This window comes from Silurus meridionalis, chromosome 7 (genome assembly GCF_014805685.1).
Source record: "Silurus meridionalis isolate SWU-2019-XX chromosome 7, ASM1480568v1, whole genome shotgun sequence".
Classification (NCBI taxonomy): domain Eukaryota; kingdom Metazoa; phylum Chordata; class Actinopteri; order Siluriformes; family Siluridae; genus Silurus; species Silurus meridionalis.
Genome location: NC_060890.1, coordinates 12927532 through 12944392, shown reverse-complemented (window position 1 = coordinate 12944392; position 16861 = coordinate 12927532). Strand labels below are relative to the sequence as shown.

Below are 16861 nucleotides of genomic sequence, written 5' to 3'. Positions count from 1 at the left end.
GAATAATAATAAAACCGTACAGTACAAAAGTTTGCTTGCTCAACATTTTATTTGCAATAAATTATTGTACAAAATAAGTGATTATTTACATTTCCCCCCACAATCCTGTACTTCTACAATATAATGATGAAATAAATAGGTTTAAATTATGTAAAAACTGACCAAAGGTCTTAAATAATACAATAATCAGTAAAATCTTGCAACATGAGTATTCTGAATAATCTACTCTTTGGAAGAGGTATACAATAAGTTAATAAATAAAACAACTTTAAATAGTGATACTGCTTTCCCACCACAATATCTTGGAGTAAAAATTGCAACATAAGTAACATGAGATTCACACAAATCTGCTACAGTCCTTAATCACATTTGAAAGTCAGTGGACTAAAACATTCATTTTCTTCTTCTTCTTCTTCTTGTTCAGTCTTTTTTTTTTTTTTTTTTTTTTACTTTAACAGTCTTATTGAAGCTCCATTTGTCCATTAATCTTCCACCAGCCTGGTTCCATCTCACCAAGAACTTCCTCTAGGCACTGAGAAGACAGATTTGGTAGTGGGGCCAAAGGCTTCTCCTGTGCAGATTCATCCCACAGACCACTTCCACCCTGAGAATATGGCATAGGAGAAGTATTCTCCAATCCCATGTCCCAAAATGCAGAATCTGCAGAGTCAGGGGAGGTGGACTTTAAACTGTTGAGAAACCCAGACCTCACAGTGCCATGAGGATAAGGAGGTGGAGGATAAAGAAAGACTTGACTCTCATCTTTGCTGCCATTTCCAGTGCCTTGCATTGGCGGGCTCCACAGACACTCTGGTGAGCTTTGTGCTCTCATAGAGCCCCAGCCAACTGCAGTAACTTCCAAATCAGAGTGAAAAGAGGAAGGACTCAGGCTAGTGCCCATCAGCCGGTCTTGGCGTGGTCTGATGGATGGAGTGCTGCAGTGAGCTCCACTCGGTGAAAGGCCAAAACTTTGTGGAGACAAGTCAGTAAAGAAGCAGTCCTGCTCACTGTCTTCTCTCAGCTGAGGTTGAGTAACATTAAATGCTGGTTGTCTGCTTTCTTTTACACCAACCATGTGGGGTGGCAGGAAGGTGCTGGACAGTGAAGAAGTAGCTTCTGGTTGAGGTGAGGTTTGAGCATTTCTGTTCTTTAAGGTTCTTGCCCTCTTATTCTGAAACCAAACCTGTTTAATGCAAAAAGATATGCAAGTTTGATTAAGTAGTGCACAACAACCATGAAAACATCTATTTATCATAACGTAAAAAGCTAATATGTAAAAGACTGCTTTTTTTTTTAAGCATCTACCTGAATTCGTGACTCTGGGAGGCCTGTGGCTTGAGACAGACTTTCTCGGACACTAATGCCAGGGTATGGGTCCACGCTAAAAGCCATTCTGAGGAGCTCCAAGTGCTCTTTGGTGAAACTGGTCCGCTTCCTCCGGCCTGCAATCTTACTGGCCTGAGATGCTCCATCTTTACCTGTTTTTAATTTCATAAAAACAAACATCATTCTTAATGTCAATACATTTTTTTTTACATATTTAAACAATTAAACTTATATGGAACTTAAACCTCATCAACTTGTCCTTACCAACAATGCTGTCAGACCACATGTCTGCAAATTCTCTTTTCTTCAGACCTCAGTGCAGGGCCAATAAGACTTCAGCTTTTAGCTGGCAGAGCCGATCAACTTCTTGCTACTTGTGATTCTGACTTGGTACTGAGGCCTGGCACTATTTATCCCAGAATTCCTTGGTCCAAAAGAGGGTGGAGTTACTCAGAGCCTGAAGGTGAGAGCTCTGTGACATCCACTAATGATCATCAGCCATTTTCACCTACCACACCTCAGTTCACACCTCATTTATATTCAGATGTAACAGCAGCAACTTTTTTGTTGTTTATTACAAATACACTTCTTATGGAATTGCTTGAGGATTTAACATGTAAGGGCAACCACTAAAATCAACTTGGAATATATATATTTTTTAAAATAATGCTTCCATGACATTCATATTATTTATGAATATAAATAATCTAGATGTGAAAATGTTTAAATTTACGTAAAGACAGGCATGCACTGCATTATTTGCACATGGTAGTTGTTCTTGCAATAATTTTACATTATGATTATTATTATTAATAACATAGACAGATAATTATATTAGATAGATAGATTTTTGTCTAATGATCTTAAGTTTTTTATTATCTACCTGTAATGACAAAGAAAGCTCTTTCTTATTAATTACCTTTATGTTATATGTATATATGTTTATCGTAAATAATATGAATGTCATGGAAGCATTATTTAAAAAAATTATATTTTCCAAGTTGATTTTAGTGGTTGCCCTTACATGTTAAATTCAAGCTGTGTTGAAAAGTAAAAACCAAAATGTATTTATAATGTAGAATCTACAGTAATATTAAAATATAACAACTAATAATTAATATCCACAAGAAGAGTTGTGGCTTAGACAAAAGTGTCAGGACTGAGATCCTTGACATTACCATAAGCTTGATTTATGCAAATAAACTTGATTAACCTGGTTTATTGAAGATGTATAGGTGATTGATATGCTATCCTAATCAATTCAATGGCTGTTAATGGTTGTACATGATCAAGACATTACATTTAGAAAGTGACAGAACTGATATCTCATGATCCACATCAGACAGTAGCCCTGTGACTGGTCTTGTGTGGTGTGTTCACACCTTGTTAGGATAATCTATTTTAGCAATGGATACATTGACTTTGGCCTGGCACGGAAGATTAATCATTTTGTCAAATTCAAAACAGTCATGCTGTGAGCATACAATCCCAAGACTCTAAGCCATGACCTACAAGGTCACACACCTACTACTGCTATTGTCATGACAAGAAAATAACTGCCTTAAGAAAGGCCAGCACTTTTCTCAGTATTTTGGCAATATATATTTTTTTACATTTAGGTTACAATTAATCCAATACAGTTCACAGGTTTTATTATTGTTTACATTAAATTAGAAATGTAACTAAGTATATGATATAATTAGTATGTCAGGACTATAGTGCTTTATTTTCAAAACGAGACAATTTTTGAAGGGTCAAATTTGGAAATGATTTTTAAAAAATAGCTTAAAACACCAAAGCACTAATTAAAATATATCAGCCTGGTTTAAGAGCTCCTTATATGTGCAGCTTTTATAAACATTAAAAGTATAATATTTAATATAATACTTTCAAATACAATCTTTACACAGCATTTTAAATCCTAATTATCTGTTCCTAACATTTTAAAAGACACTCAACTTTTAAAAACAAAATCAGAATAAGACCCCTGATCCTGACCTAGCCTAACTACAATTGCTTATACATGTGAGATTTAATTACAAATTTGCCATGAGGTCAGATTGCTGAGATTAAACCCAGCCTTATGAAGCTTTTCAGTAGTCTGCTCATTAAAGCTACATAATGATATATTGCATTAAAAGGTTCGTCTTTCAAAGAAGGAAGCCTAATAATAGTTAATCAAGGTAAAGGGTCAAGAAGTAATCAGTAAAGTAAAAGCAGGTTATGGCCTTGTAGACTCAAGTATACGATAGTATCAAGTGTAAATAAAGTAATTCCCAATTTAACTTCTGAATCTGAGAATTAGATCTATCTCTAAAATTTATTTTTTTAGCATTGTAATGTATTATACCTGTTCATATATATCAATCACATAAAATGCAATAGTAGAAATAATGCTTTTGTCAATCACAAATGTGCTCTTCTTTAAAATTATAGTAGTGCTAAATTACAATACAATAATACAGGAAAATACTATCATTCTGAGACATTACTTTGTTGGAAGACAAGTTAAAGCACATAAAATCTTTATTAACTATTAGAATGTTTACTTTTAATAAGGTACATATTAGCATTAAATCTGTGTGGTCACATTTACATTGCACACTGGTGTTGAAAGGACACGTTGACGTTATATTGAACGCTATATTGAACTTAGTGGACCATGGACTATAAGATTCATATGTGCTTTTTGAACATCCCATTTGCTGTTATAATAACTGCCACTCTTTTGAGAATATGTTCCAATAGATATTGGAGGGAGCTACAAGGGTGTTTATTAAGGTTAGGTACTGATGTAGGGTGAGGAGGCCTGGGGTGCAGCCAGGGCTACAATTAATCTCAAAGGTGTTTAATAGGGTTGAGGACAGAGTTCAATAGCAGGCCACTCAAAATCTTCCACTCTGTCCAACCCATGTAAATCGTCATTCTCTACAGGGGCATTGTCAATTCTGGGATGGATTTTGGTCCTCTAGTTTAAGAGAAAGGAATTTTATTTTACTGCATCCAATGAGATTCCATACAGTTGTGTGCCCCCAGCTTTGTGGTAACAGTTTGAGGAAGAACCACATACGGCTGGAAAAGTCAGATGTCCCAATACTTTGTCTTTATAGTGTTTATTACTTCATTTACAGAGATTGTAGAAAATGTATAGTGATAAAGGCCAAATAACAGTCTGCAATTAAAAGACTAAGATAGAAAATTTTAATTACATCTCAGTGACAAATCAGTGACAAATTAATCAATTATCGACAAAAAATATTTAAGGAAAAAGACAAAAATCTGCTTAACATGTTTGAATCCATCCTACTTGTATGACTATGAGTAGGTTTTCCTCAACAAGATCTTGACCATGGGTGTGGGTGTGTGTGCTAGAAAAATATGCACATGATTACAGTTAAGTCATCACTTGGACCATGTCTGTGCAAATAACATTATCCAAATCTGTTGCAAAGTCAACTTAATTACAATTATACTTTTTAAATTATTATTCATTATATTAATGTTTGATATGTTCCATTTGAAAATTGTTTTATTTCTTGCAGAACAAATAGTTTAACCGTTGCTACCTTACTTCTCTTACCACAACAATTAGTTATTAGTAATTTATTAACTAAATCCAGTTACATTTAATGTTCACCTGTAAGACAAGTTGGTTTTTGTTATTACTTATAGCAGTTTATTTATTTTTAAGATTGAAGATGGTGGTGGGAAACTTGCGATCTATTACAAAGTGCTGATACTGGGGACTTAACATAAATGTTAATAAAATGTCCCCATACAGAAAGCTTCATCATATAATCATAAAAAATTTATAAAATTATATAGCATATTTTACCCTATGCATTTTTAAGATTGAACATATAGAGCATTTTCTCCCTGAAAATGAGCTGCTAATATTGATATTAATTATAGACCTTTCATCTGAATTACAGCTGTGGTCTGAGCTGCAGTAAAAACAAGTTATTCACATTTGTTGAACAACTCTTGACTGGTCTCACAGTCTCCCAGTATACAAGGATATACTACTCTTCTCTGTTCTGGCACCTAAGTGGTGGAATGAACTTCCGCAAGATGTCCAAACAACTGACTCACTAGCACATTTTTTAAACCAACGTCTATTCAGATTAGTACTTTTTAACTTTACAACCTCCCCAACAGAGTTTTTAGACTGATAGTATTCTTGGTCCAGTGTATGGATACAGGCATCTACCAAATGAGATGAATAGAAATGTAAGGGCAATCGGATTTGCATTTAATAGCGCCATTTAAGTTACAATAAAAGACATTTGTGTTTAAGAACATCTAAACGGATTTTAGTTTAGGAAAAAATGACATGTCTCAACATAAATAGTCTTTTATAGTCTGGTTTTGTCTTGTCTGTTTTGTCTTGTGTAGTCCAAGCTGAATGTATAGTGTTATTTATGAGTCACTATCAGCTGAAACCAAATTCCTTGTGTGTCAACACACTTGGCCACTAAACCTGATTCTGATATTTACTCGTTCTTTTTTAGACTGAAATGATGCATCTAAGAATGTGAATACGTGCATTTGCAGGCTGTAATGGAGAAATGTTGCTGCATGCTGGTATAATCTGAGTAAACCACAAGAGCATTATGTGTTTAACATTTGAAGAAAATGGCGGGCTGGGAGAGACATGGCGTCTCTTTTCCCTCAAGTCTCACATGAGAAAGCTCTTCAACAAATGAGGGCTGGGTTATTCTGTTCTTATTAATACCACTGAAACATGGGTGCATTTGGTATTGAAACGGTATAAATATTCTGTTTAGAACCACGGATCGTTAGAATACCAAGATCTATCCGATTTAAAATTTACTTTATGGGACATGATGGAACAATGAGGAGCTAGTAGTTTTAAGAGGACAAGCTAATGAGACTTTCAGGTAGTGAGCGCTTCCCCGCCGCTCTGAGTTCCTGCTTCACTACTCTCACACACAGTAGAGTGAGGCAGCCGAGGGTTACCCGGATGAAACTGTCATGGCCGCCGTCTCTGACCTGCCAGTCTAAAGAGAAAAGAAAGGCAAGTTGGTCTAAATCAAGTCTATCTTGGGTGCTTATGGCAAGTAATTAGTTTTAACATTTCCACAGGGGTTGTGTCGACAACTTATTTATAAGATCTACTCTTTTGAGAACTTCCGTATGATTCTAATCGTCTGATGTGTCTGCGTGGGTGGGGGCGATGTGCTTTATTTTTGTGTTGATTTAGCAGAATTACAAGGTTAGGTAGAATCCATGTAGCCGTCTGTGCTGAGAAAACACGAGAAATATGTCCGGTGCCGAATAGGCACCACTGCGTAAATGTGAAGCGCAGAGGCGCTAGCGCGGATGCCATGGCACTTCCTCTGTGTTTTGTGCTTGTTCGCGTTGCACAAAGTTGGTGATTGCCAAGTCAATTGAAATAGCCTAGCTCCCACTTTTATGCAAGACAAACGGCTTCCAGGCAGGAGTCATTCTCCCAAACAAGACGCAGATTGGAAAAGAGAGTGATCATAAAGAGCATCCTGTCATCTATGGAGGGAGAGAGAGGCTAAAACTTGATTTCCAGTGAAATGCCTGAACTAACAGGGGATAAACTAGGTCACAATTGTGTATGCAGTAACTCTCATAGATGTGTGGCTAAAATGAACTAACAGATAACATGTAGTTGCAGCTGGAGACCTGGCATGCACATGCAACATGCTCTGTTATTTGTGGATGTTGCCACTAAGCAGCATTGCAGAATAACTGTTGTAGATTTCGATGCTTAAAGAGCAAACCGGAGGGGAACATCTAAAAGAAAGTGGTCCTTATATCCTATATTGTAGTGTGACTTCTCTTGAACTGATATTGTGTAGCGAGCACTGTTTTTTTCCTTCTAATACATGGTTCCACTGATATATTTTTTTGATACATTGTCAGGTATATTGATAATCCCTGAACTGAACTGGATTGAATTAAAAACACTGAGAGGAGCCAGACTCAAACTAGAGCACCTCTTCTATTCGGTGTCATTGGATAATGGGATTACAAGTCATTACTCTTTGCGTTACAAACAAATATTGCATACAGTAATATAAAATCTACAGTATAAGTTGTAAGTCTGCCTATCATAATCTTTATGATTACAGCAGCAGGTGAGATTTACCATAATGAGACAAATATTTATTGTAGGTAATAATATATTAAATATTACAGTTGTTGATAATGTTTTGGTTGCATAACTAGGATATTTGTTTATTGGTAACATTTGTTTATGGGATGACCCTAGCTTCCCAACATTGCTGGGATATATGAAGAAAGAATTTCACTGTGCTGTACTGTAAATGTGACAAGTAAATAGCACCCTAGTAACCAGAAACCATGCTTCGAACTGACAGGAAATACATTAAAATAAGAGGATTTACTTTAAAAGAAAAAAAATTATGTAATTTTTCCCTAAAAATTGTGACACAATTGACTAGTTAATAAAATGCCTGTGTTTCTTACACCTGACTGTAGTGGAGTGTGAGTTTTAGCTAATATTGCCTTGTTTTAGTACTACTACCAGGAGTCTAACTATTGACTAAAGCTTAAAGAACCAGAGTTTTTCCCTTTTTATCAGATTGGGCAAGTGCACGTAAGAAGCCTTATTGACTTGTTTCTAAAATTAGGTTTAAAAAAAAAAAATCTTAAATGTGTGTGTGTATATGTGTGTGTATATATATATATATATATATATATATATATATATATATATATATATATATATATATATATATATATATATATATATATAATATATAAACACATGCACGTATATGTATATATAATATATATGTATATGTATATGTTTTTTTTCTTTCAAATTTTCTACATGTAAACATGGTGAGCTGTTAAACAAGGAAAAGGACATTAGCTAGCCATGTTGGTATGCCTTTATTAAATATTGAAAACAAAATAATACAATTCAATATTGTGTTGGATTGTCAATGTGGGGACTGGGTTCCAGATTCAGATTATCTTAGAAAAGCTGATCAGAGCCAACACTTAGTCGGCTTGTGACTAATGAGATGTGATTGTTAATTGTTTCATTTTATTTATTTATTTTTTTTATTTCCACTTTATAATTCTAGATTATAGGTGTATTTTGCTTATCATGGTAACTTTCCTCTTTTCTTTTTTCCATTTGGATAGTTTTGGTATTTAGACGGTCATGTTGAATGTTTTGGTCTGTTTTTAAAACAGTGTTTTTAGACAGTCTATAAATTTTGTCTAGCAGCATAGACAGACTGATTGTCTACACGTACAGCTTGCCAATTTGATATGACTTTTCTGAACTATTTTTACTTTCCTTTTTAGTTGGGTATTTTTTGCCTTTATTAAACATTTTTACACATGCAATGTAGTTTAAGTATACCAGTAAACCTTTGTGTTTTCAAATTGTAGGTCTTCCACATTAATATATGGGACATTTAACAATTATTTTGGTCTTGGCAAAATATACCGATTTTACTCTGTTGGCTAGAAAGGTAGGATGCCGTTGCTATGTAAGGGTTTCAAGTCACTGTGTCAGTTCCTCACAAACTTAAGTGGCTTAGAAATGTCCAATATCACATTTATTAACATTCTAGTGGAAACGTAATGCTAATTTCCTCTTTCCTGATATAATACAAGGGTTAATTTATTTATTTATTTATTTATTTATTTATTTATTTATTTATTTAAAAAAAAATTTAAATTTAGATTTTTTCCGTCTTCCATTTCTCTTGTTAGCATTTAATAGATTTACTTGATAACATTTTGGATAACTGCTTTGTAATATAAGGTTCAACAGATTTTTGGTGGATAAAAGTAATTATTTTAGCACATGTTACTTTGTTCTATTTCATTATTAGAATATGTGCATGTCTAGACAAATAACCAAAAATTAGATGTAGTCATTTTATCATTTTGCTGTTTTTTTTTTGTTTTTGTTTATTTTACAGGATCCATTATATAAAATGGAGGCTACTTCAGATGATCCCCCCAAAAAACATGACCAAAATGGGGATGTTGAGAAAGATGCTTCAGTCAGTGTATTGCATCCATCAAAGGAGCTTGCAAATCCGACAGAAGACCCTGCATATAATGACCATAATGACCTTTGTATCCAAGATGAAACACAGTCTGGAGAGTCGGCTACTGATAACTCTCACAAAGAGAGCAAGGCCACAGAGAAATCGCCATGTAAGCTTCAACAGGGTGCTGTTTTCTCTGGAAAAATACTCAGTTTCTGCTGCTCTGAATGCAAAGGTGATACCACTTACAGCCCCAATGACTTACTGAAACATTTTCAAGGTGCTCACAAAGGAACACTTCCAACATATCCCTGTGATCTTTGTTCCTTTGTTACCAACGAGTTCTCATCACTTCAGCGGCATCGCATTGGACATCGAGACACTTTGGTCACTTGTGAGATTTGCAACGATGGAGTTCAATACTCTCTACTGTTGCTCACTAGGCATTTCATTATGTGTCATAGCTGTAATGGACTGTTTCGCTGTAAGAAATGTGAATTTTCCACCAGAGACGCTGGCACTTTTGTTCAGCACATTCATCATCACAATGAGGGCAGCCACAAATGTACAAAGTTTCCCTCCATAAGTCCCGCACAAGGGAAGACCCTCTCTGGGAAAGTTCAGTCTGGAACATTCCCTTACACATGCCATTTGTGTGGGTATTGTGCTGCACGGAGTGAGCATCTAAGTAAGCATATGGCTGTGGCTCATGAAGATGAAATGGATAGAACAAACAGATGGAGGTCACTGGAGGACAATTCTAGAGTTAATTCACCAGGACTGAAACTTCTTCTTAAAAAAAGTCCTCCTGCTGGAGGATCCAGAGAACCACAGTGGATGTCAAAGCTGAATTCTTACTCTGGAGTAGGTCTGCTTGACCATAGTGGCAGATTGTTCAATCCTGAGAAAACACTGGAGGAAACACAACAATTTCTTGAAAGAGCTGCGTGTTTGAAGAAAGAGAGTAACAAGTGGAGTAAAGGTCCACTAAAGAGTGAGCCACAATGTTCTTATCCAGTTACATCAACTACACCACAGCCAAAGATGCAAGAAAATGAACTCGGTGCTGGATCTGGTATTTTAAATCCTGGCAACACCAATGGGTTGACCGTTCTCATGGTCAAAAATAAAATCTCGATTCCCCCTAACTGTACCACAAAAGTAATGGGTTTTAAGATGGTAGATGGTAAAAAGCATTTAGTTTTAAAAGTCATACCAACAAAACAGGAACCTACTACCAAAAATGACATGTCTCCTACAAATATTGTTGAAGATGATGAAAAGACTGGTAGCTCCCCCTTCTCCTCACTTTCTGAAAGATCAGGATCTCTTCTCAGTTTAGATTCTGGCACAAACAAAGATGTATCTGCTTCATTGAACATGGACTCTCAAGATGTAGAAGATCACACTGGGGACCAGTCACCTTTGTTAGATGAGCATAAAGCAAATGTGGACCCAACTTCAAACCAGGCTGATGATGATGTTGAAATATCTGGTACATCTGACATCAAAGCTACAGCCTCACGTTGTGCAGAGGCAGATTTTTCTGAAAACCTGTGCAGTGGTTTAGATTCAGAAAAAAAGTCATTACATCATGATCATGAGCATTGTTCACGTCCTGTCCAGTCCAGGTCTGAGGAGTCCGTATCAACACATTCAGCTTCTGACTCAGCTAAAAACTCGCACACAGACCAAATCAAAGTAAAAGCAGCTTCATTACAAGTGCTTGCTAAACACACCACAGATGTAGATTTATGTACTGATAGTCTGTCTTCATTAGAATCAAGTGAGTGCACTCTTCCTGAGATTTCAATATCTGCAAGTGATTCCACTCTTTCGTCACTGGCAGATGAGGGCAGTTCTCTTTCTGTCTCAGCTAAGACTCTTGATAATTTAGTGGTGAGCAAAAGTTTGGCATCCACTAAAGATCCAGAGCAGAGTTCACCTAAACTTCTATCCCCCACTTTAGCAGTTAAAGGAAAAGAGACCTCTGTTGATGATAAAGGTGAAAATCCATTGCCTGAAATTTCAGCATCATCATCCTGCTATTCTAATTTATGTAATGGTAAGACCTCTAAACCTAGTTCACTCACTTATTCCTCTCCCAGAAAAAAGCTACTCATAGATAGTCCATCAGGTTCAGAAACAAGCCCACAGAAAAAAACATGTGCAAACGATTCCCCTGATGCCAAAGATGGTGTCACATATGATGACACTGTTTTGCAAAATTCCCCAAATCAGGAAGTTTTTAGTTTTCACAATTACTCTAAAGAGACTTTTGGCAATTCCCCTAATTTTCTGGATATTGATGAACATGCCCAAGATGATTTAGAGGAAGAAGAGTGTGAAGAAGATTGTGATGAACTCAAGCTAGCTTCAGATTGGAGTTTAACACTACCTGATTCTCCACCCTTTGTGGATGAACAGTCTGAAGATTATGTAGAAAGTGGTGAAGACAGTAGTGCAGGTGTTAATAATATGGCCTTTGCCTGTGAGAATAAACTATTGGAACGAGTGTCAGATAGCGATATAGAGGTGGATGAGTGTGTAGCTACTGTTGATGAGTTACCCATTCCAGTGATGCCAAAGACCGACGACGGACAATGTTTGCTAGAGTCAGAGAAAAACAAGGAGGATTTTATGACTTCTGCTGAGGGTGGCTCTGCAAATTCAAGCAATGCTGCTGCTTTGGGCAAGATTCTTAAAGAGCATTCGGATGCTATCATCAGCCAGCAGCTTGAGAAAGAAAGGATGGTATCTGCAGCTATGTTCCAGGATAGTAAACGACCTACAAAAACAACACTTAGAATCCTGCAAACTCCTGAGGGAAAGAAGCAGATGTTCCTTCAGACTTCAGAGACTCCATATGCTGTGCCTGTCCAGCTCACAAGTGGTCAAGGCTTCAAGCTTATTACACAGTCTTCTGCTTCCAAAGTGAATGTGTCATATGTTAAGCCAGGAATTGAAATGCCCAGTAAACGTTCAGGGTTGTCTCTCACACTAAATGGTGGTAGAATTGGGATGTCAGCTCAAAGTTTAAGTGGAGGAGGCAAAGGTCATGCATCACTCTTGCAATCAGTGAGCAACAATGGAGGCCGCTATTTTGTTAGTGCTTCTGCCCTGAAAGGGCCTCTTCTCTTATCAGGTACTGTTAAGTCGCCCTCAGAACAGACGACGAATGCACAGGCAATGTGTTATTTAGTTCAACGACCACTTCCAGTTTCACCAAGTACTGAGTCAACTGGTTCGACCTCAAAGAAAGCCCTGACCACTCACCCAGTTTTGGCTATGCCTGTAAAATCAGCCGATAAAGCGTCTTTGCAAACTGGACGACAAGCTTACTTGCTTAGGTATATTTCACCAGCCAAGTCAGGGTTACTGGGAAATTCAAGTTCAAATGAAAAAGGGACAAACCAGGGCAGCCAAACAAATAAAGGAGGCAAAAGTAGGGTTTTCCTCAAAATAGTTAGAAGTCCTAATGGCACCAGGTTTCTCTCTACTACTCCATATACATCTGCTAAAAAGCCACTGTATGTGTCCACAAATTCTCTGCAGTCACCTTACTTACTTTTGTCTTCAGACTGGTCAGCAAGACTGAAAACCTCCAGGAATACTCATAGCTCCACTCAAAAACTCTCTGCCAAGCTTAAACCACAGTCAGACATTCACAGTCAGAACCAAGCTGAAGAAGACTTAGTAGTACAGAAATCATCATTTTTGCACATGGATAGCCGTCCACGTAGCCAACGGAAGAGAAGGAGAAGGATCTTGTTCGAGGAATCTCTTGAGACCTTTCCTAAAACTAGAAGAATGTCAAGTAAGGCCCTTGCTCAGAAAGAATTCTCCTTGATGAGTGAGCCCTTGGCAAAAGACACTGAAAGAACACTTAGACTTTTTCCATTCAGCCCATTTCAACAGATCAAATGTCCTCGTCAAAACCAACCAGTAGTGGTGCTAAACCACCCCGATGCTGATATTCCTGAGGTGACAAACATTATGAAATCGGTTAACAAATACAAGGGTAAAGTTATCAAGGTGGCATTGTGTGAGAACACAGTCAAAGCCCTATCCGATTTGAGCGTCATTGGTTCAGATGGTACACTGTTAAACACTCCTGGAATCAGTGTTGATTCAAGAGTCCGGCCATCAGGGAACAATGTTAGAGAGCGATTTATCTTAAGACTGAAGTTAAAAAAGACCAAAAGAAACAAATATGAGGTAGTGAGGTCGTCCTCCAGCACAGGTTCGGAGCATCTGCAAACTTTTAATTGTTGGTTTTGTGGCCGAGTGTTTAACAATCAAGAAGAATGGATTGGCCATGGACAGCGGCATCTCATGGAGGCTACAAGAGACTGGAATAAGCTGTTCTGAAGTAACCACATAGCCCCTGGTTTGGGTGAAATGCCGTCCTCTAATGTAGAAACGTTAAAAAAAAAAAAGGTTAAAAAGAAATGTTAGCTATACTTAAGCTGTTTATTTTTACCATAGATATACATTTAGAAGCTTTTTAATGGAGTGTAATAGAGGAAAGTTTGGTATCTGATACCAATTTGTATGTAAATAATTTAACCCTTGTACATTGAACTCTTAGACCTTTGTGTATGTACATAATTGAACTGTGAAACCTGGACACACTGTATGTTTATACAGGCAAGCAAAAAGATCACTGGTACGAAAAGAAGGTGCTGTCTGTAATAGACCTATTTCAATGCAGTCAGTTAACAGTTTTCTCAGGTATTTTCAAAATCCAGTTTATAAAAAGATCTTTTATGTTCACTCAGAAAGCATCTGAAAATATTTCATTTACAGTGTGTGTTGAATTGGCCGCATACATTAATCATTGTTAAAGATCATAGAGCTTATTACTTTATTAATTATTTTAAATTCCTTTTTACTTATAAACATGGCCCTTTTAAAACCGAACCTTACAAATGTTCACTATGAACACTGGTCAGTTGATGTAGCTGTAGAAATATTTGTGCAAAAGTGTTCTAGAAGCAAACATTTAGGTTCCTGTGGAAGCTGTATTTTCTAAAAATGGTTATTTTCATACACTGTATATGTGTACCTTTTGTTCTCATGTTTGTTTTACCGGTGCTATCCCATTTTTCAACACATCAAAACTGACCCAGTCTCATTTCTGTAGCAATAATTCATTTCACCAGTTTTGATTTGTACATCTTGCAGCCAATGTACCCATTTCAATGCTTCATTATGTTTCTTTTGCTGTTCTCCGTTTGAATGAAGTTGAAATCCTGCAAAGCACAGTACTACTTTATCAACCGATGTTCAGATGCAAACCACCAACTCCACCAAATGGACAAACACTAACTAAATTTTGCATTGGACTCTCATTTTCTTATACTTGTGTGGCTCAGTCTGCAGTTGTTTTGTGTTTCTTGTATGGTTAAGAGGGTTCAGTGGTTAAGTGGTGATTACTTCAACACGAAAAACCTTTTCTTTTTGTAGGCTTTTTTTTTGGCATATGCAGTACTGTTGAGCCAGTTTAAATCTCTAAATTATATTTGAACGTTTAAACTTTTTTTTTTTTTTTTTTTAACATCCAGTCCATATTTGTTAATGACATGCAAATTTAAAATATTCAGATTGTCCCTTTTATGAACAAGTTCTGCTTTACCTCAGAGTTGGCATCATTTACTGTGTAAATTAAAAAGATGGGAATTTGTGAAGTGATACCTTTTTACCCATATAATTTTATTTAAAAACATTATTCTTTTTGAACTCATACAGTTTGTAATGACTGAAATCTGACAATCATTGTTACACAGCAGTATAAAGTTTACCGCTACTTTACATCCTGATTGTGAAATTTTATTCTGTTTATGGCTTTTCACCCACAGACCTTTACACTTTCCTCTATACCACTCACTACATCATGCCATCCACAAGATGAAAGCATATCCCTCTCACATGCCAATATAACCGCAACCAAATAAGTTTTAAATCTTGAGGCAAAACAGCTGTTTGATGTTTAACACTAATGTCAAACATGTTGCTTGGGTTTACTGCGATGTGAAAAACAAATTTATTTTTTTATGCTAAGTGCCTAAAATGTGACGCAGCAGGTCGACACTATATTGTACTGTATTCACTTCCCTACAGTTCCTCTTTTAATAAATGTAAATACTTTTAAAGAAATGTTGTGTATAAATATTTCTGTGGAAGTTGTATAATTTAAATCTTTTGTTAATAGTTAATTTTGGTTTTAAAAAATAGTTTTTCTTACATTGATTAAGGTGAAGCTTTTCTATGAAGTAGAAATGATGCTCGTAGATCACTAGGGGGCAGTAGCTGATAGAGGTACTGGACATGCTAAAGCAAATAGCAGTTTTACATGGAGAAATATTTCTTCTACACGCCAATGGTTTACACTCCCTAAGGACTAATTACAGGAATTCACAGGAATTAATTGTGAAATGGGTACAGACTTTTGTTTAGTTCACTCAGCACAAATATATAGTTTTTATACAAGGATAAGTCTTAAAAAGCATAAACAAATATGACAAATTGGAACCAAATAAATCTTTCAAAAGGAAGCTGGAGACTCATTTAGCTCTGGAACACTTGCATTGAGCTGAATGGAAATTCTGTAAAAAAAGAAAATGGTATGCGTTTACATTAAACAAATTGTGCAATAAAAAGAAAAGGTTTTTATTGAACTAAACCTTGTATATCAATTTATGAATATAATTATTAGTTGATCATTAAACATTTTTGTACACTGTAACACTGAATCACTAAGCTAACGTGGAGCTACCAAAGAGAAAAGAAAGACAGTTCTGTAGGCTTGTGCAGGATATAAATAGGTCAGGCTTATAGCAGTGCTGTCGTCCTGGCTTCCTGCTATAGAAGTGGTTCCTGCCATGAAATTGGCCTGGATGGGGGGGTTGATGGTTTTAATGTTTTTTTTTTTTTGTTTTTGTTTTTTTAATGTTTTTTAACCACTGTTAAATGCTAAGGATAAAAAAGGTTAAAAAATATGTGCAGTGTTCAGATTAGTTTACTTACACTCCTTTTTGCCTTTCAGAAAGCCAAATTAATGGAAAGTATTGTAAAGACTATCGTAATTTGGAAGTTTCGCTTTGAAAACGTTTATTAACTGCACCAAATATATGCCTACTGTAACATGTGACTGTTCAAAATGGACACCTGTCAAAAATGAAGTGATTATGATTAACCAAAAATAGAGGTCAATTATTTCTGTAGGACTGTAGACCTACTAAGGACATGGTCTGCAAAGAGCTTTCATGGCATGTTCTTAACCTCATCAATCAGAAGTGTTCTACTAACATATTAACAAATACCATGGAACACCATGCAGACCCTCTGCAACCACTGGAGAAAATTGGCCACCATATTGACAGAAAAAAAAAAAGGAAGCTTTTTAGACACCCAATGTAAGCTGCCATAATAAGGCAGGTACTGATAAACTGATAACTAAATAGAACTATTTTCCCAATAAAAATCTAAATCACATAAAC

The 16861-nt window shown here is 36.2% G+C and overlaps 2 protein-coding genes across 2 annotated transcripts; one reads left to right on the top strand and one right to left on the bottom strand.

The window, feature by feature from the left end:
• Positions 1–30: 30 nt before the first annotated feature.
• On the bottom strand, positions 31–1746 carry mxtx2 (mix-type homeobox gene 2). Its single transcript, XM_046854097.1, has 3 exons — positions 1591–1746; positions 1306–1478; positions 31–1183 (listed from the first exon to the last, which is right to left on the bottom strand). The coding sequence occupies exons 1-3, from the start codon at positions 1610–1612 to the stop codon at positions 461–463; spliced, it is 918 nt and encodes a 305-aa protein (XP_046710053.1). The 5' UTR covers positions 1613–1746; the 3' UTR covers positions 31–460.
• A 4323-nt stretch (positions 1747–6069) lies between these two features.
• On the top strand, positions 6070–15518 carry si:ch211-214e3.5 (zinc finger protein 518A). Its single transcript, XM_046854493.1, has 2 exons — positions 6070–6364; positions 9288–15518. The coding sequence occupies exons 1-2, from the start codon at positions 6215–6217 to the stop codon at positions 13728–13730; spliced, it is 4593 nt and encodes a 1530-aa protein (XP_046710449.1). The 5' UTR covers positions 6070–6214; the 3' UTR covers positions 13731–15518.
• Positions 15519–16861: the final 1343 nt, after the last annotated feature.